The sequence below is a fragment of the Scophthalmus maximus genome, chromosome 1, assembly GCF_022379125.1.
Source record: "Scophthalmus maximus strain ysfricsl-2021 chromosome 1, ASM2237912v1, whole genome shotgun sequence".
Taxonomy (NCBI): domain Eukaryota; kingdom Metazoa; phylum Chordata; class Actinopteri; order Pleuronectiformes; family Scophthalmidae; genus Scophthalmus; species Scophthalmus maximus.
Window position 1 is genome coordinate 17,712,824 of NC_061515.1, and position 21,009 is coordinate 17,733,832.

General features: G+C 45.1%; 2 protein-coding genes across 4 annotated transcripts; both read right to left on the reverse strand.

The window, feature by feature from the left end:
• Positions 1–265: 265 nt before the first annotated feature.
• Positions 266–13,060, reverse strand: LOC118311913. Of its 3 annotated transcripts, none has more exons than XM_035636079.2 (8): positions 12,962–13,060; positions 5,812–6,099; positions 5,542–5,702; positions 5,146–5,242; positions 4,507–4,846; positions 4,218–4,371; positions 4,005–4,114; positions 266–3,226 (listed from the first exon to the last, which is right to left on the reverse strand). In XM_035636079.2, exon 8 carries the CDS (start codon positions 2,538–2,540, stop codon positions 1,314–1,316), a length of 1,227 nt encoding a protein of 408 aa, XP_035491972.2. In that variant the 5' UTR covers positions 2,541–3,226; positions 4,005–4,114; positions 4,218–4,371; positions 4,507–4,846; positions 5,146–5,242; positions 5,542–5,702; positions 5,812–6,099; positions 12,962–13,060; the 3' UTR covers positions 266–1,313. The 3 variants fall into 3 exon arrangements, with proteins under 3 accessions (XP_035491972.2, XP_047191603.1, XP_047191605.1); XM_047335647.1 differs by having other exon boundaries at positions 12,940–13,014; XM_047335649.1 differs by lacking the exons at positions 4,507–4,846; positions 5,146–5,242; positions 5,542–5,702; positions 5,812–6,099; positions 12,962–13,060 and having other exon boundaries at positions 2,296–3,226; positions 4,218–4,393.
• Positions 13,061–14,815: 1,755 nt separating this feature from the next.
• LOC118314439 (hepcidin antimicrobial peptide) lies at positions 14,816–15,774 on the reverse strand. The gene is made up of 3 exons (XM_035640902.2): positions 15,438–15,774; positions 15,246–15,323; positions 14,816–15,073 (listed from the first exon to the last, which is right to left on the reverse strand). Exons 1-3 carry the CDS (start codon positions 15,522–15,524, stop codon positions 14,966–14,968), a joined length of 273 nt encoding a protein of 90 aa, XP_035496795.1. The 5' UTR covers positions 15,525–15,774; the 3' UTR covers positions 14,816–14,965.
• Positions 15,775–21,009: the final 5,235 nt, after the last annotated feature.

Genomic DNA, 21,009 nt, shown 5'->3' on the forward strand with positions numbered 1-21,009 from the left:
ATGAAATGATCACCCATCGCGAGGACTTGATTATTGTGAAAATGATCAATTTTCAAAACAAATATGATTTCAGTGACAAACACACACAGAGTCTGCTATGGGGAAAACATTAAACTGTACACACTAAGAAGTGATGTGTTAAAAATGACAACATGTGTTGAATTTCAACACATCTACTGAGTGTGCTCAGGGACAACAAATGTTGTGTTAAAGTCAACACAGCAAATGTGTAAACCATTTTACACAACAACTGTTACGCAGCTTAACACATAATTGTGTAAGTTTTACACATTATGTGTAAAACATGTGTAAACCAGATAAACACTTAAAAGTGTTAATTGTGTGTAAATGAATTTGTAATGTTTTCTTTAATTTAAAAATAATGAAAACCAAGAATACATTCATTAGTCATTTATTTAAGATTTCATATTAAACCCTTTTAAAAAAAAAAAAAAGCCCTTTTTTCAAAACTTCACATGCAATAAATTCATTTGTAATACAATATATATAACACAAGTACAAAAATTCATGTTATTGAATTCTGAACATGACATCAATTAACCATCGACGGAAGCACACCTACAAAAACCTTCAAGTACTCTAATAAGAAAGAGGAATGCCTCACCTTGGGGTATAACATGAATGATCTCTCCAAAATAAAGTGCTCCCCTTGATGCTGTGTCTTGAGTGGCAGCACAGATCCAGTCCTGTATGTCTGGCCATTTACAGTCAGCGAATGTGTAACATAAATGATGCTACTCATTGTGAAATCTGTGTGTAGGGCTGACTTTAGTCCCTCAAGTATAACGACAGCTTTCTTTAAAGCACCAATGTTCACAGGAAAGGCATTGTCGACATTGTATTTTTTACAAAACGGGTCACCAAGCTCCAAATTGTACATTTGTTGAACCTGATGTTTATAAGCAAGAGTTTTGGCAATATTTTTGAAATTGCATACCACATGTGCTTGCCTTTTCATTGGATTATGCTTTGCCTCAAATCTCATACACCACAACTGAGAAAGAGGTCCAAACAAACAAAGCATTCTTGGATAATGTACCATAAAATGGTGCTTCGGAATAAGATTTCGGTAAAACAACCTCTTGTAAAGCATATGGTGATCTATGATAAGCTGCTTAAGAAACACAACAAGCCCAACACTGACAACAGGTGCAAAAATGATGCTGCAGACTTCCCTCAACAAAATGAACAGATTCCAAAACTGGTCTTCCCTATTAATGAAATCTCGCACTAAAAAGGGTAAAACTTGCAAGAGACACCACATTTGGGAGGCAATTTGCCTCACAGCATTTTCAGAAGATCTCAAATTGATAATGGCACTTTTTGTCATTCATGTAACCATAGTCAAAACCAGCAATTCTGTCATTTAGTTGCTCTAACGTGAAAAGCTTCTCTTCATAAATGAAGTGGCGCAACAGCAGCTTCACTTCCAAAGGAGCCACGCCTTCCAGTACATCGTGCATTATGTCCACACATGTATTTTCTGTTACATGGAAATATTGCAGACTGTTCAAACAAGAGTTTCCTTCAACACCAGTTGAGCTTGGATTGCAAAACCTAACATGTTGCTCATAGTTCTCCCTGCTGCGTTTTACAACATTGTCTTCATCAAACACCGACTGAATTTCTTGCTTATCGATCAAACAAAACTGGCAAAATTTGTTTGCAGAAAAGCTTTCAACATAGCCGCACAGTTGATGTATTGCCAAATTATCTGCTGTCAAAATTGAAAGAGTTCCACGCAGCTTTTGAGTTTGTCCATTAACTTCAACTTCTATACCGCAGTTTTCAAGGACTCTGATGTCCTCAAGAAGTGGCTCTAGTATCTTACCAAGCCCATATGTCTCCCTGTCGAATGAATTAAATAACACACATAGGTGAATGTGAGCTAGGGATGAATTGCATTCTGGGGGTAAATTCCGTAGAGTGAAGTAAACAGCACCCATTTTATGGATTTTTGTTTTGGAGCCCAAAGGATTTGTTGTCTCAACATCATCATAATACAACTGAATTTGCAGGGATTCTGGATACAGTTGGAATCCTTGATGACTTGAGAATTGACACCCATCACTATAGTCACGCATCATGTTGTCATTCCTTTTCTTGGTTTTTAAGTAGACACCTTGCATTTGGTCATTACTAAATAGAAATTTGATTGTTTCAAGTATTGGTATATACTGACAAGTGTCTGGTGCCAAAACATGCTTCACTTGTCCTTGTTTCCGCACAGTATCTGCCCTGTGACCAAGAAAAATTTCCTTTGGCTTGATGAGGTGAAATTTTTCGGAAAAGTGTGTATTCATTTTAAAAGGAGTGTCTATGTCATCAAACATTTGTTTGGCACTTTCAAACTGTCCCATTAGTGGTAGCACAAGTTCATGTTCATGTGGTACACCCATATTGTTGAACACGGATGACACTGAATTTTGTAATGTAGCTATGGTTGTTTCCACAAGTTCTTTAACACAAGTTACAGTTCTTGTTACATCCATTAGTGTTACATTTGACCCAGCATACATTTTTGCCACAAATGAGGCTGCACTGTCACTTGAAGAAAGAGGTTTAAAACCCTCAGAAGGCTCAGCTATGTTTTCCTCTAGAGTTGTGTCGATGGCCCCTGTGGACTCTGTAAATGTTGGGATGGTCTGAAGAGAAGGCTCAACAACAGTGGTACCTGTTATTTGGTGCTCTCTAGAAAGGTGTTTCGCAAATTAATTAATGCTGTGGTATGTCCTTGGACAACCATCTTAGCCGCAAGTAAGTGTGAACTTCAATCCCTCTGACAATACATGTATTTCACGAAGATGCCACGTCAGTTTCTTTATCTGTGTGAATCTTGACTGACATCTTGGACAAATGTACATTTTGGTGGGATCTAATTAATAGACCTGACTTTTGAAATGAGTTCCATTACCTTTGCTCTCCTGTTTGTTGACATGGGTAAGTCGTAAATGTACTCGAAGTACGAGAACACAGAGCTGAGCGGGGCTGGGTAGGCCAAGTTGCATACCCAGTAGCGCTTGAAGAGCTTGTCCACAGCACATGCCAGGCTTTCATCCAAGGGGATAGCAATCTTGTCTGACTTGCCCAGAATGACGCACTGCTGTGAGCCTTCCCTTAGATGACCAATGCAAACTAGTTGTGGCTGTGTGCTCTGTGCTGGATCCTGGGATGCATTGTAGAGGGAGGCAATGGTGCTTCCTGCCTAAAATCAGAATATAAAAATAAGTCAAGTTAAGTTCAGCAGCAACATGTTGCGAACTAGCTCCTTATAATTATTTTTGTACATGTAATGTTTTATTAGTTTGAATGCTGACACAGCAATGTCTCTTTCTGCTTTTGTCCTCTTTCTTGGCAACGATATTAATGCAAATCATTTCTTCTTTATAAGGACTAATGTGTAGGATAGAGGATCTATTGTCAGAATGGAATATAATATTCCGAACTGTTTTAATTAAATTAAATGCTTTTAAGACATCAAGATATTAGATTACCAAATTTAAATAAATCCACTTTTTCTTATTTAAGCATTGCAGTTAAGTATACAGGTAAGTATGTGGTCCCATACAGAAGTAGATTTTATGTAGGAATATGGTTATTAGAGTGAGTTAGGCTTATCTACATTTTGCCAACAGGTAAGTGCAAGTATAAAGTAAAAAGGTACATATTTGACATTAAAGATGGAAAAGGTTACGCCTGCACACATACTCCAAGCAACATGTTTTAAACGTGTGTGGCTTGGAGTATGTGTGCAGGCCTAAGCTTTTTTCTTTGTTGACACTGCTTTCTGATAGCCTTGCATCAACGTAATGTGTATATTACTCTCCTTAAATAAGTTTAACGATTTGTCACATCAGAAATGTGGACTATTCAATGACTTTTAAGGCCTAATATTCATAAAATTTAATTCAAGACATTTTAAGGACCTGCAGACACCCTGTCGAGGATTATCAACATTAACTCAAGATTCCGAACAAACATACCGGTACAAAATCAACAAGTCGCTTAATCGCAGACTTGACGCTACAGCGGCTTGCTTCAATTGGTGGAAGGAGATGAGTAAGGACGACCAACATCATGTAGCAATTCTCATCTGCAAACAAGAAACAGGGGTTGGGTAAGAAGAGAGGTAAACAAGCATATTAAACTATTTTGTGGCAAAATTGAAGAAATTAAATGTAACATTTAGTACATACCATCACTCTGGTCTTCCATCCCTTCAACAAGAGATGCAACATCACCCTTCTCGCTTGCAGCAACAGCTTTCAGCTTTGGCATGATGCTGGCCTCCCACCGCCTTAGGAACAGGTACCCCTTTCCTTCATGCAATTTACCAAACTCTGTATCAAGCTGGGTGGTTGCAGTGGACAGAGACACATAATATAAATAAACCTCATCAATTAATTTGTCAATAATGGCACAAAAAGAATGGCTTGTTTTTAATTGCTTGAATCTACATAGCAAGGGGTACAAAAAGACACCCACCAGTTGGTATATCGAAGAAGCGTGGATACTCTTGCAAGATTTCCTCCATAGTGGGTGAATGTTTCGATATCCACGATCTGCGCCAGGTGAAGGTTTTCTGCATCGCTGATTTGGTTGAGGAAATGTTTTCTGCAGAAGGCCTCAGCCTTTTCATCAGGTTGATGAACTCTCTGACGTCACTGCTGTCCCCTTCATCCTGCACAGAACTTGACATCTCATTAACATCTCGGCCCCTCTTGTGTCTACTGTAACGGCACTGACCTTCCTCTAACTTCCGGCGGATATTGCGAAGTCTCATCTCCAAAAACCCAGAGCGTGATGCTGGATCAAAGAAATGCTCCTGAGAAGAATGAAAAAAGAACATCAAATAGTGCCGGACCGGAATGGAAAATTCAAAAGAGAAAATACTGGCTTTAGCATTGTTGTCAGAAAAGAAAGTATTTCAACTTAGCATGCTTAATATCTGATGACATATTATTGTCATTTTATGATTTAATACAGTAAACATATTAAATATTGCTCCTTTAAATAATTATTACAGTTACAGAAGATTGTTGACTGGAAGTAGACCTGGTGAGAGGAGCAAGCGATCCAATATGTTTTAATGATTTGTTTTTAACTAAGAAACTTTATACTCACAGAGCCTTCTCCTCTGCCATCAATTTGGACTTTTAGGGACGGGAAGATGGTAATGATGTTCTTTGCAAGAACCACCTTTTCAGTAGTGGAGGGATAACTATTGAAACAAACAAACAACAACTAATGACCCTTTTTTCTCTTCTTTTAAAAATGACACGAGAAGCACTTACAGTCAAATGTGTGATTAAAAAGCAACTGTTAACAAACAAATGAGAACGTCTACTTTATCCCCCCATTGCAATTCATACTCTTACAACATTCACAATTACATTCAAGGCACCTATGCTTTACATTCTTAAAAAAGTCCAATCATGACAAGTGGGCTTATTTGTATAACCACTCTTAAAAGATACAAAAATAATACATAAACATTTTACGTTCATATACTGTAGTTACAATCCATGCTTTTCCACCAAGTCAGAGATGCAAACTTTAACAAGTTTCAGCCTGGTCTTCTCTGTAACGGTGCCCTTAGTTTGGAGTTCATCAAATATTTCTGGAACTTTCATTTCAAGCAGAGGCCTCAGACCAGCCTGTAGATCAGGCACCTGTGTAGGCTGAACAGATAATTAAGAGCAGGGCAGAAAGTTAGACCCTCTGACTTCTCTTAAACACAATTAGACAATCTGAACACATGACCCCCAAAAAATCATGGTAAAAATGTACCTGAGTTTGACAAACTTCTCTTGGGACAGTTTGAAGATGAGGTGCTTCTGAAAAGTGCACTTGTAATCTGTCAAGGTTACTAATCTGCACACTACTTTCAACATCAGTAAACTCTTGGAAATCAGTGTTAAATTTTAAAATCCGGTCAAGGACCAATCCCAATTCACTTGTTTTTTCCAAAAGCTCTGTTGTGCTTTGGACACTGTAAATTTTTCTTTTCAATTCATTTCCATTCTTGAAAATAGTTGCAACGACTTTCACAGATTCCTCCTGCCCATGTCTCCCTTCCTGTAAACATGAAACAAAAAAGTTAAGTAAACATCAAATTCAATTATTTGTGATAATGATAATTGAATTAATTTCAAAGTCAAATGTGATTAAATATCCCCATAACACAAAAATTATATTTATTCAAGTAATTAGTGATATATCAGTACAGTGGTTCCTCTATATGATTTTTTCAGTAGTGAGGGCAGGCCAACCAACCAACTATCAGTAAAATTCTATCATCTACAATAACAATTCAAGGGAAATAAGTTCATCAAAGCAGCAACGACCAGCTGCTCTTCGCGACCAACGACCAGCTGCTCTTCGCGTCTCGGATGAACAGGGCCGTGGTGGTGTTCCTGAAGGACGAGCCACATGTCCATCAGCTGGTCGAGAGCGGAGTGTTCATCCGGGACAGCTTCGTGCAGGTGTCCCCGCTGTCAGCTCCCTCCACGCGGATCACCGTGTCCGGGGTTCCCCCGTTCATCCCCAACGAGCTGCTGGAGAACAAGCTGCGGAGGTTCGGCAAGTTGGCCAGCGGCTTCAGGACGCTGAGCCTGGGATGTAAGGATCCCAAACTGAGGCACGTCCAGTCCCTGAGGCGACAGGCCTTCATGTTCCTGGACTCGCCCACGCAAACTCTGGAGGTGTCGTTTAGAGTCAAGCACGGTGATGGGCACTACGTGGTGTATGCAAGCTCGGGAAGTGTGAAATGCTTCGAGTGTGGAGACGTGGGACACAAACGCTATGCGTGCCCTCACAGACAGGCGGCGTCCGGCTCCGCGTCTGGTTCCGCCGATGCGGCGCGTGGCGCCGCTCACGCCGGGGCAGCTGCGGGTGATGCGGCGCCGGCGGCCGGTGACGCGGCCGGTTCCGAGTCTGCGTCTGGTTCCGCGTCCGCGTCTGGTGCGCGCCGCTCACGCCGGGGCAGCGGCGGGTGATGCGGCGCCAGCGGCCGGTGACGCGGCCGGTCCCGAGTCCGCCTCGCCCAGTGGGCCTGGTGGGCTCGAGGTGGTGGAGGTGGAACAGACTCTGGCCGAGAGGCAGCAGGCGTCGGTGGCTGCAGGAAACCTGAGCATCTCTCAGTGTGCAGGACCATCACAAGCACAGGCAGCAGTCAGGACTGAAGCAGACAGAGAGCACCCCCAGTGAAGAACAGGGGGGACCCACTAGCCAGGCACCAGCTCAGGGAGATGACATGGAGTATGACTCGGGGTCAGACACAACATCAGTTGGTGAAACTCCTGTCAAGAGCACTGATCTCTACTCACTAGAGGAAATTAACAACTTTCTAGATGAGACTTTCAAGAAATCAGTGAAAGTGAGCGATCACTTCAGTGACATTGATAAATTCATCAGATCTGTTAGTATACTAAAAAGGGTGGTCGGGTTTGATCTGTTGGATGAAAAGAAACGCTTCCGACTTAAAAAGCACATCACAGCTTTGAGGAAGGTGTCGATAGTTCGACCTGTAAGAAAGACCAGGAAATAGAACGATCATGCATCACATGGTGTTTTCTTCTATTTACGTTTCTCTCCTTGTTTCAACTTGTTTCCTTTTTTCTGAACTCTTTATGCGGAGCCTTAAGATAGGATCTTTAAACATCAATGGAGGGAGAGACAGACAGAAAAGGGCTCTAATTTCTGAACTCTCGACACTAAAACATACAGATGTGTTGTTCCTACAGGAAACACATACTACTCCAGCAGACGAGACAGACTGGGGTCTTTGGTGGGAAGGTCCCAGGGTCCTTAGCCATGGCACCAACTTCAGTGCAGGAGTAGCTGTGCTGTTCAAAGCATCTGCAGGGCTAACCCTCCTATCTTTTACTGAAGTGGTGAAGGGCCGTCTGCTTATTGTTAGAGCAGAAGTAGAAGGCTCAGTTTTTTGTTTCGTTAATATTTACGCTCCAAATCAGGGAACAATCCTAAGAAATGAGCTGAGGAATTACCAGCAGGATCAGCTCATCATCGGTGGAGATTTTAACTGCACCACGGATTTCACCATTGACAGGACAAGTGAGGAACCCCACCCACAGTCAGCTCAGAGCCTCAACAGCCTCATCACAGATATAGATCTCTTAGATGCATGGAGAGTGAAGCATCCACAATCTAGGCAGTACACATGGGTGAGGGTCAGCAATAACAGGGTGAGTGCAGCAAGACTTGAGAGGATTTACATCTCTCAAAGCCTCAGCTCAAGACTAGCACACAGTAATATCAGTCCAGTAGGGTTCACTGACCACCACTTCATTAGTGTAGAGTTGGTCATCTCACCAGGCAACAGGGTCAAATCACACTGGTTTTTCAACAACAAGCTCCTGCAGGACAGTCATTTCTGTCAGAGCTTTGAATGCTTTTGGCAGAAGTGGAGGGCTGAGAAAACAAACTTTAGTTCTCTGAAGATGTGGTGGGAGGTGGGTAAAGCACAGATTCGTGGTTTTTGCCAGCAGTACACCTCCCATTCGACTGCTAGAATCAAGGTAGTTGTCCAGGAGCTGGAAACCACCATTAAAAACATTGAAGAGGGGTTACACAATAACCCAGACCCCTCAACAGGTCAACTGTTGAAGGAGAAGAGGTTGGCGTTGAGCTCCTTTCTGCAGGAGAGAGTGAAGGGAGCTCTAGTTAGGTCTCGCTTCCTTCAGCTCAAGGACATGGACGCCCCCACCTCCTTCTTTTTTAATCTAGAAAGGTCAGCGGCTCAGAGGAAGCAGATGACCTGCCTTCAACTTCCAGGAGGCAGAGTGACCACCAGTCCAGGAGAGATGAGGAACCATGCGGTGGGTTTCTATGCCAATCTCTTTGGGGCGGAGGAGTGCAGCAAGGAGTGCCGTGAGGAGCTCCTGGACGGGCTTCCACAGCTCAACCAGGGAGAGAAAGCTGCTCTCGACGCTGACCTGACGATGGAGGAATTAACAACCGCTGTCCATCAGATGTCTTCGGGAAAGGCACCTGGAATTGATGGTCTCTCCTCTGACTTCTTCAAACAATTTTGGAACTTTCTGGGAGCTGATTTTCACAGTGTTTTATCGGAATGCTTCAGGACAGGATCACTTCCTGTCTCCTGTCAGCGAGCAGTGCTGTCTCTGCTGCCAAAGAAGGGAGACCTGGCCTTACTAAAGAACTGGAGGCCAGTTTCTCTCCTCTGCACAAACTCCTCTCAAGGGCTTTATCAAATAGACTCAAAAACATTCTGGAAATAGTTGTACACTCGGACCAAACCTATTGCATTCCTGACAGAACAATTATGGACAATATTTTTCTTATGCGTGATGTAATTGATTTATGTAAATATCATAATTTAAGTGTTGGCATTTTTTCTTTAGATCAAGAGAAAGCTTTTGATAGGGTTGATCACTCATATTTGTTTTCTGCACTGAAGGCGTTTGGTGTTGGTGATGGGTTTCTGGCTTGGGTTGGTGTATTGTACCGTGATGCACAATGTTTGGTGAAGATGGGGGCAGGGCTGAGTTGGCCAATCCCAGTAAAACGAGGTATCAGGCAGGGCTGTCCTCTCTCAGGTCAGCTGTACAGTCTCGTTATTGAGCCATTACTGTGTATGTTGAGGAAGCGACTCAGTGGTCTCACAGTGCCTGGGTCACTCGGACTCGACCAGGATTTTCCGGCTCTTTCGGTCTACGCAGACGATGTGAACATCCTGGTTTCCAACCAGCAGGATGTTCAGAATGTGCAGGACACCCTGTCGTTGTATGAACGAGCGTCGTCTGCACGGGTCAACTGGGCCAAAAGTGAAGCCTTGTGGGTAGGACAGGGGAGGGATCAGGTGATGCCTAGTCTGCCTGGGGGGCTTGAGTGGGGGCAGGAGGGGTTGAAAGTTTTAGGAGTGTTTTTGGGCTCAGAGGGTTTTCAAAAGAAGAATTGGGCGGGAGTGAAGGAGAAAGTGTGTGCTCGGTTGTCTAAATGGAAATGGTTGCTACCCCAGCTGTCCTATAGGGGAAGAGCTCTGGTGGTCAATAACTTGGTTGCCTCGACCCTTTGGCACAAACTTATTGCCCTGACGCCACCGAGAGGCCTGATAGAGGAAGTTCAGAGATCCATCGTGGACTTTTTCTGGTCAGGTAAACACTGGATCCGAGCAGCTGCCCTCTACCTGCCTGTGGCTGAAGGAGGACAGGGACTAATAAACATCCAGGCAAGGATCGCATCATTTAGATTACAGTCAGCACAAAAACTACTTTTCAACTGTGTCCCGAGGTGGTGCGACACAGCCCGACTGCTGCTGAGGAGAGCTGGACGTTTGGGCTATGACAAGCACCTCTTCCTCCTACAACTTGGGGACGTGGACCTGACTGGGCTGACGCCGTTCTACTCGTCTGTGCTGGAGGCATGGCAGATTTTCCAGGTTACACGCAACGTCAACGAGACTCCAGGCCTGTGGGTGTTTGAAGAACCGTTGTTCTTCAGCAACTTCCTCAGGACCCGGACGCTGCAGTCTGCCAGCCTCCGAGCCAACCTCAGAGAAGCTGGATGTACCAAACTAGGCCATCTGATGAGGATGACGGCGGCGTCAGTCAACAGACTGAGGGAGACCAGCAACATCACCTCTGCCAGGCTGGTCCACAGAGTGGTGGAGGAAGTCTGTGCTGCTCTGCCACCAACCTTGAGAGCACTGGCTGAAGACCGCACCCTGTGTGACCAGTGGAGTGAGGGGTGTGAGTACAGGTTCCCTTCCCTGTCCATCACCCCGGCTGTGGGGGCGTGGCAGGAGGGAGGAAACCAGCTGCTGTCCTTCACAACCCCTCACCTGGTCACATTTCAGGAGGCAGGGAAGAAGAACCTCTATCAGGCCTGTGTAAAGACCTTGACTCTGAACTCTCTGGCAGGGATAGAAGAGTCGAGGTGGACTGAGTTTTTCGGCCCAGACATTTCCCCGAAAGGCAGCTGGCGGTCCCTGTACAAGCTGCCCGTTGAGAAGCGGACAGCAGACCTCCAGTGGAGGATTGTGCATGGGGCGATAGCTACGAACAGATACAGAGCACACCTTGATCCGGAGCTAGGGGAGGGCTGTATCTTCTGTTCACACTCTGAGACATTGGTTCACCTGTTTGTTCAGTGTCCTCGCCTGTTGCCAATGTTTGATTTGTTGAAGGTGTGGTTCCAAGGGCTTGGGGAGGTTTTTTCCTTTTCGTTATTTATTTTTGGCCCAAAATACTGTGCCAAGAAAAAGACTGTGCACACTCTTTTAAACTTTTTATCTGGTTCTGCAAAATTGGCCATATGGCTGACACGAAGGAACCGGGCCCAGAACGTGGGCAGTGTGGAACCCATGCCGGTTCTGAAAGGGTTACTGAAAGCCAGACTGCGGGTGGAACACACCTACTTTGTGATGATGGGTGATGTGCTGGCCTTCAGCCGGATGTGGGCTGTTGGGGGAGCTTTGTGCTCTGTGGGGGAGGGAGGGGAGTTATTTGTTAATTTTTGAAATTTTTCCTTTTTTACTGTCTTACCCTCAAAATGTTGAGGTCACAATCATTTAATTTGTTTGTTTAATGTCTTAATAAAGGGCCTTTGAAAACCAAACCTCTCCTCCTCTCCCTCCCCCTCTCCCCCTCTCCTCCTCTCTCTCGCCCTCTCCTCCTCTCTCTCCCCCTCTCCCCCTCTCTTCCTCTCTCTCCCCCTCTCCTCCTCTCCTCCTCTCTCTCCCCCTCTCCTCCTCTCCTCCTCTCTCTCGCCCTCTCCTCCGCTCTCTCGCCCTCTCCTCCTCTCTCTCCCCCTCTCCTCCTCTCTCTCCCCCTCTCCTCCTCTCCTCCTCTCTCTCGCCCTCTCCTCCTCTCTCTCCTCCTCTCCTCCTCTCTCTCGCCCTCTCCTCCTCTCTCTCCCCCCTCTCCTCCTCTCTCTCCCCCTCTCCTCCTCTCCTCCTCTCTCTCGCCCTCTCCTCCTCTCTCTCCCCCTCTCCCCCTCTCCTCCTCTCCTCCTCTCTCTCGCCCTCTCCTCCTCTCCTCCTCTCTCTCCCCCTCTCCCCCTCTCCCCCTCTCCTCCTCTCTTTCCCCATCTCCTCCTCTCCTCCTCTCTCTCCCCCTCTCCTCCTCCCTCCCCCTCTCCCCCCCTCCTCCTCCTCCCCTCCTCTCCTCCTCTCTCTCCCTCTCCTCCTCTCTCTCCCCCTCTCCCCCTCTCCTCCTCTCTCTCCCCCTCTCCTCCTCTCCTCCTCTCTCTCCCCCTCTCCTCCTCTCTCTCCTCTCTCTCCCCCTCTCCTCCTCTCTCTCGCCCTCTCCTCCTCTCTCTCCCTCTCCTCCTCTCTCTCGCCCTCTCCTCCTCTCTCTCCTCCTCTCCTCCTCTCTCTCGCCCTCTCCTCCTACCCCCCTCTCCCCTGGGCCGCGCTGGCCACAGCACGCCGTCGCTGTCTCATCGTTTCAAAAATAAAAGCCCTTGCAGTCTTGAAAATGTGACTTCATGACATTTCATACATTTTTGAAGGAGTGGAGGCAATCAATTTGCTGCGGCGACTTAACAGAAACGAACCACTGTCTTACTAAAATGTCCCAAAATTAATTTTACATGGTGTCATTGTTGGAAATGAGAGCCAAGTATGACCGCGTAGCGGCTCTCAGGTGACGTTCAGGGACACCGGGTACATAAAATGGTAATTTTATGGAACAACAGCCAGTCAGTTAACTTCCAGCAACTGACCGAACATTGACGTTATATTCTCTGGGTACAGATTATTACAGTTACAGCAGGGATATTTTGATTTTAAATGAATGTCGAATAGTGGCGGCTAGCTAGTGTGACGTTAGCTAACGAGAGCGCTAACGGCTCGAACATTACTCTAAACGCTGACATGGCCTAACTTGAACACCAACTTCCACATGATTCGAAACGTCGACATATTTTTATTACCTTAAGATAAAATCGTGCTTACCATGGAGTTTGACAGCAGCAACGAAGCAGTCTCCATCCTTCTCCTTTGTCGACTGTGGCGACTTTTTCCATACTGGGGCGCGAATATGGAGGACCGAGAAAAAAGGATGACGCTGTTGCTGGGCGGAATTCAGATTCACTGTCCAACACATCCACTGTGTTAAGCTTTTTACACATTCTTTACGCATTTTTTACACTGTTAGGTAGAAATCCACACACAGTGTGTTAAATGTGTAACAACACATTTTTGTGTGTCATTTTTTAACACATCTCTTCTAAGAGTGCATGCTTTGTGGCTTGAAATGAATAGGAGTTTCATTCCTGTGTTGGCAGGCTGGTCACAGCTTATCGCAAATTATGTGCCTGTTTATTCTTGCAAGGTCTTTGATGCTGCTGCTGCTGTCAGCTCATTGCTGCGGTGTTGCGCTTGCACTTCCCAAACAGCACGGCTTTGAAACTTGCTCATTCTTTTCTGGGGTCCGGGCAAAGTAACGATAGTAACACTAGAGGAGTTTATTTGTCTATGGTTTATTTCTCTTATGTTTAGTTTTATTTAAAAAAAGAGGCAAGGGGAGAGCTGCGTGATGGATGGACATTCCTGAGGGAAGGGGGGGGGGGGGTTCCAGGACGCTGGTTCTACTGTCGAGCCCCCCTGAGGTGTCGTGGGGCAATCAGCGAAACACTGGTGGGGGGGGGGACTTTGGGTGTCCACTTGAAAACCCCTATGAAGTCACAAAAAGTCTGAGCCACAAGCCTCTGCCCTCAGTTGATGGAAAGGTGTTTGAAGGGGAGCGATTTAAGTCGACCGCCTCGCATTATGCAACTTCGTATGAAGACGTCTGTCCAGTTTGGGATCAGCAGAAATGATTTGTGAACACAAACATTGACATTCAGTCGCCATGGTGGCCAAACCCTTTTGTATGTAATCGTAGATGAAAGACATGATGGAATATGTTCTAGAGAACATTTATATCTATTAATTATGAGCTTTTATTAAATGGTTTTATGATATGGGCAGTGTTAAAGGCTATTTGGAGCACCGCAGTGGGGTGTGTGTGTGTGTGTGTGTGTGTGAATCTAAAAGAAGCAAAAGGAAGAGAGTTGCAGTTTTGAAAGTGCTCTTCCCTCTTCTGTGCAGCTGCGGTGGCTGCCACTGCTGTTTAGTGTACTAACACACACACATTTTGGGTTTACTCTTGAAATACACAAATTCACTTCTTTGCCCTGGCTTTAAATGTGTTTTTGCCAGAGCTTAATAGTAGATATCGCGCGTGGAATGTTGAAGGGGCTAAGGGGCGACTTTTTTTCTGACCAATCATTGCTGAAATAACAGGCTGAGAAAGCAGGATCTGGTCTGAAAACCTCAGTACTTCAATGTTTTGTCCTCTGAATGTTTCACGTAGATACCGGAGTGGCATCGCTGCGCTACAGGCTCACACACACCAAATACACAAATCACCGAACAAGTCTTCAAATTGAGCTCGTCCCCAATATCTGTTTCATCTCGCTATGATAAGTCATCGTGAGGGTCTTCGTGTTTTTTTTCTGCAGCCTGAAAGCTGCCACCTGCCACCACCTGCCGCCTGCCACCACCTGCAGTGGTTTTGAGGAGTGTTGGTTAAACTTCCTTTTATCACTTAATATGTTGTGATTAATGTCACAAATGCTGCGCAAAGGGTACACCATTTAGCAAATTCCCTTTTTCACAACAAAGACATTTGTTCATATGCATGAGAAGCTCATTATTTACTAGAGATTGAATAAAGATAAAGAACCAGTCACATCTGGACTGACATGTCATTCATTTAACAAAAAGGAGTTTCGGAGTGAAATGATCACAGACATACAAACAAAATACACAGAGCAGCTCTGCGTTTATTTCAAGTGCTCTTCCATGAATCGTACCTCTTTTAAAAACGATACAAAATTAGAAAAAGAGGCCAAGAAATGACCCCCCAAAAAAACGCACAATAAATTAATATTTCGAGGCTCCTGCGGGTTATCCTCAGAACTTGCAGCAGAAGCCACAGCCCTTGTTGGCCTTGCAGCAGTTGCAGCACCAGCGGCAAAGGGAGATGTGGCTCTGTCGCTTCTGCCTGATGTGACTCGGCACCTGTGTGGGAGACAAGAGACGTGAACGAGGCGTTTTTCTCTCCCCAGCATTCCATCACCCCCCACCCCCTGCGTGGAGACAGCGCCAGGCTGCTCTGTGGGGAAAACGCCGCCACTTGAATTTGAACCTGCTCACAGTAATTGGCCTAATTCATCCAGTCAATTGAACATACCGTCCACGGTTCCATTGACGTCTCTTGATGTGCCGCGGCTGGAGTGTCATTGCTCCCTGCCTCTTCCAGCTCTTGCACCTGTGAACGGATCGTGCATGTTTTAGCGAGCCGCCATCTTGGCACCCCGACAAAAAAACCAAAACATTTTATAGCTCATGGGCAAATGAAGTGAGTTAAAAGTTCACGCCTTACCCCAGGGAACGGGACGGCAGAGCTCTCCAGAATGCAAACAAAGGCGAGCACGAGTGTCACTGCAACTGCAATGCTGAATGCCTTCATTATGTGGGAGGTTCAAACGGTTCCGATGTGAAATCCTGTGAAGAGTTTACAGGTCTTCCTTCTCATGGGTGTCAGGCCACCGACGAGCACCGCGGTGTCTTTCGAATCTTCTGCTCCAGTGGTGGACGGGGGATGATTTTTCTGGGCAAGTGGTTTCTCCAGATCTTCCCGTGACCCTTGTCAGCTCTCTCTCTCTCGTTCTCTCTCTCTCTCTCTCTCTCTCTCTCTCCACTGGCTGATGGTTGAGCATGCAGAGTGCCGGTGTTTATATACACTTTGGCTCAGTGTTGCCTCATCACGCCCGCAGGCCCGGCCCCATTCCGGGCAGCAGTTACCTAACTCTCCCGGGGGGAAGTTGTGACCTCCTCATTTCTTCTTCGGCACAGTTCTGCAAACTGTTCTCCCCCGAAATTCCCTGATCTATTTTGGATTGCACAGCGACGTCAAACCAACCCCGAACTTTAATATTAAATCACTTTCCACAGACCGAAACACACAGTTCCACTCATGAGCAACCTGCTGCTGCAGACCATCGTTATTTACAGTACGATTCTGTATTGTTGTGCTTATTAATATCCTCAGATGTGACTTTGTCTCTGAGCAAATTGAGGAACGAGCACTGGGAATTCCCACTGCAAAAGGCCAAGGCCGCGTGGGTCAACGTGTGGCATGGCTGACTGGGCTGCAACAGGAAATCCTTCACCGTGGCGAAGGAGACACTCTGGAATATCCACCACCCGGGCTAAAGGATGTAATTACAACCTCTCAAATGGAACAATTAGCCGCTCATTTTCAACACATTACGCTTTTGCATAACCCGCAGAGCCACCAAATTGAATCCCCTTGAGAGCGGCCGGGATTAAAAAAAACTCTTTTTGAGAGTCAAGGTGTTTCAATATCTATTAGATAAAGAGGAATTTAATGTAATCTGATGAGGTTTATTTCCTCTGAGCAGCGGGGGGGGGGGGGAGGGGGGGGGGGGATACGGCATTGCTTCACATGTTTTATACAGCAGCGTTCACAATGACTTTATGAATCTAAATACACAAGCTATTGTTTTCTGTTACTTCACTACATAATGAATAACCTAACACGCAAAAAGACAAAAAGCAGCTGCCTTTGTTTCACCGAAAAACATAATCTCTAATTTCCTAGCACTGTTAGCAATTTGTGGATACTGTAGATTCATGAATATTTGAAAAATGGAGAAAAAAAAAACGGTGCACATTTAATGACAAACAGCACAATGATAAAAACACGCCTTGTAAATAATTGCTCTGAAAAAACCCACAACACACAACTCTAAATCTGAGAGAATAATTTCCCCGCACTCTTATCGCTGTTGCGACGATAAACACCTCAAGATTAATTAACCTGTCGCTGCAAGAAAACCGTTTCCACAACAACATCAGACTGTGAGTAAATTCCGAAATCAATAGCGGCGGAGATGAAATAAGAAAAAAGGCAAAATAGAGGTGCGAACTGATGAAGGGCGGGCTGTGCCCATTGATAACATCAGGGGCCATTTGAATTCTCATTACACCTTCAAAGTCCTTACGGATCGCCTCGCCAGTGTGGACTCAATTAGTGAAACAACATGTCCCGCGTCAGTCTGTCTCCTTCACTGATAACCCCGCTGGCCCGTGTGCTTGCTTTGGGTGACCACAACATCAGTGTCACAAAAAAAAAAAATACAACTTTTTGCAATCTACCTGCACTTTGTTAAAAATCAAAAAGGGGGAGCGTCACATGAGTTTTAGTTTTTTCTGTGAGGGACGGAGAGGAAAGCTGTGGGCCCCACATGCGAGAGGAGCACAAGGTCATTGTCGGCGTGACTCAGCTCGTGACGAACACCGTGAGTGTGACTGTGCTAAGACACAAAATGAATGAAAAAAAATCTAAAGAGAGAGAGAGAGAGAGTTTATAGATCTGTTTTTTCCTGGACATGTATGTTCGGTAATCAGTAATCTTCTGGCCAAACAAAGGCAGGCACCAGCCCGGCGGACAGACTCACCTCAGCAGGCGCCACTCTCCCTTTTTTTTCTTCCCGGTCGAGGGCATTGCCCCCGTCTGTCCCTGTTTCATCATCGCCGTCTGTTCCTGTCCTTGTCCAATTCTCAACCCCCTTTTCCCCTCCTCCTCCTCCTCATCCTCCTCCTTTCCGTCCTCAGCTGCTTTATATGGGGCAGCAAGACATCCGACATACCAAAACTCATTTTCTGGGTGTTTTGCCTGCTGCCGAAACGAACACACTCCCCAAGGCATCGGCCCTCAATGCAGTGTTTACATGTTCCCTCAAAAAAATGGTGCCACATACGTAAATCCGTACTCAAACACGAGCATGTATTAATATCATGTACTGCTCTTCACTGGCAAAGGGCTGAACGAGTGCAATGCAACTGCTGGTAAAGCTGGGTGGGTTACACTGCTGACTTTGGTACAGAAGGTCGGGCGGTTCGAACCCCTGTTCATGGCACGGCTAAAGAAAACCACTGTGGGCCCTTAATGCTAACTGTCTACCTCTGATGCCTAACCAATAATTATATACTTTTTTTTTATAGTCGACATTGCTTGCAGAAACTATCACTCCTCGCCATTTCTTCTTCTTCTTCTTCGTGGACACAATCCAAACTGTGCGCACCAGAGCTTGACGGCCGAGTCAAAACAAAATTCTTGGTGTTTGAACAGGGCCCAGGACCTCTGATGCGTAACCAATTATTATTATTATTTTCATTATAATTATTATAGTTATTATAACTATTATTTTTAATTTTTTTATTTTATGTGATGTAGTGTAACCGTCGGATCGAGGGGGGGCAGTGTGGAGCTCACGTTAATGGGTTTCTTCACTTCTTGGTGAATGGTGACCATAGGGAATTTCCCAGCGTGTGTGGAATGACGGGCATGTTACAATATGCAACTGGAACTTCCCACTCAGGGTTAGGGTTAGGGTTGGACAGGGTCTATCCTGTACCATACCTCCGAGCAAGGATGAGCCATAATTCCCATAACTTCCAACGGATTACAGCGGAGTCCCGTCTGTCTTGGACTCTTGGAACTTTTAAAATTTAAACTGCATGTTTTTTTTCTTCGTTAGTTTAAATCATGGTGATATTATGTCACCTTGGTGACCTTTGTTTATGCTGAACTATGTATCAACCACTGTATATTGTGAGCAATGAGCTGAATAAATCCAGAATCCAAATTTGAACTGTGAAATGCCACATATCATATCTGACTGTATTAGTCCCTATTATATTAAACCTTTTTTTAGACTCTACCATCTGTTTCTTCTTACCTGAGGGTGCGATTGATAATGTAGAATCTGAGACCATTAAACTTTTAGCCAGGAGTAAGATGTTTATACGATTTACACATTTTTACAGATTTTCTCATGTTAATATTTATGTCACAACCTTTTTATTTTGTGTTAATCTGGTTTAGTGAATCAACTATTTCATATACAGACATTACTGAGATTACTGAAAATAATGTTAATTTCAGCAAAAACCCACAGCCGACATTGCTTGCAGAAACTATCACTCCTCGCCATTTTTTTCTTCTTCTTCTTTGTGGACACAATCCAAACTGTGAGCACCAGAGCTCAACGCCGGAGTCAAACAGCTCTTTCAATTCATGCGAGAGAACATGTAAAAATTTTCCTGGTGTTTGATCAGGGCCCAGGATGCTGTTGAATCTGACTTCTAAAAAGATTCTGAGCTCATTTCTTCATCCCTCCCCATCGCCCCATCTCCCGCCAGCAGCAGAATACATCCCTTTGTGCTGGTACCGTTATTATGAGCAAGACAGGTGCTGTGTCGTTCTTAATGCAGGCCCAAGAAAGATGGGGGTCAGTGTGGTACACAAGGTATGAGGCGCATAGTGTGTCAGATGGAACAAAAGTCTCTCTGTCTGCCATTTTTTGCGACAAATAACAACCTCCAAAAGAGAGGGTATATGAAACGGGCCGAGAGGTGGTGGACACAGCATGCTGCCGACAGCATGTTCCTGCAGCTCGGAGAGCACAAAGGTAAAAGACACCTACAGGACATATGAAACGATTGGCTAGAAGCTTGTTGGCCAGCGTGACTTCAATCAACCTTTTGCTTTGCTGGACGTGCCTAAAGACCCAAATATAAAAAATGACAAAGCAAATCTTTTTTTTTTAAATGTCCCACCTTCAGGGTGAACATGAGGAACAGACATTTGCTTCAGTACTGAACGGACGTAAAACCAGCGTTTCAAATCAATTCAATATGATGATTGGCAATAACAATTCAAAGCGCAGACGCAGTCCTCCTCCAATTAATACTTCAATTAATTGTGAGTGAATTATCTGCAGTGCGAGGGCGAAAGTGACATTCCCCTGCTGGTACACGAGTCACATCACTTTCATTAGGAAAGAGAAAACACGTGTCTCCTCGCATGTGGACCCGTGTTTATCCTAATCAGCAATACTAAGATTACTGTTTCTGTTTAAATAAATACTATTAGTCGTGCAGTGTGTAGTAAGTGGAGTTATTTGAATCTAAGACACATATGTGGGACGTTATTAAATGTGTGAGATGGCATGATAAGGAACGTGTGGGAATCTTCTGGAGATGAGAAAAGAAAGAACTTCATTTCATCTCGCTTCCCTACAGAGAGCTTTTACTTGTTTGGAGTAAGAGAGGCGGACAGACAGACAGACAGACGGAGAGTATGTATGTATTGCCCAATCAGAGGGAGAACGTGGGATCAGAGATCAGCCACTTCAAACAGAGGCAGAGACACACAGACGCCAGCCCACCTGCTCGCCTGGCGAGCTCTGTGTCTCTTGAGCGCTGGCTGACGAGCACGGAGACGCCGAAGTGGGGGGAGGTAAGACACGCGGTGTCGGCCCTAATAAATGCTGAAAAATAATTAGTCATTCGGCAAATTTGCTAGGCGTGCCGTTTGGTCAAAGTACGGCATCAGCCTGAGGTGAAACAGATTAATCGAAAATCACGTCTGCCTCTTCTCTTAGAGCAGCGGGGTGGTGCTTGAATACGCCTCAGACGTGTGTCGTGTCAAACTCGGGCTCATCGAGGGCTTACAGGGGGATGCGCTTTCTTATCCGCCCATTGATCTCCCTCACCCCACATGCCATCCTAGTGTTTCAGATACTCTACCGGTCTTCACTTTCACCACTGTGTTGGTCGCTCGGTTTCAAGGAAACTGGAAGGCCGCACAGAGGTCACACATTTCCGCCTTCCATCTCAACTTGGTGGAAATGACACAATGTTTTCACAGTGCAGTGGCGTTGTAGTTTATTATAGAGTTTTGGATTTGAGGTTTGGAGAGTTGGATTTTGTCTTATTTAAGTCTGCTTTTTGTTACCTTAGTTATAAACTCCTTTTTCCTTCTTACCTTCATCTGGGTCCTGCTCCTTCAAACCTGTGACACTTAAACCTAACTATACTATTTCACTATTATAAACAAATACTTTATTTAAATGGATAGTACC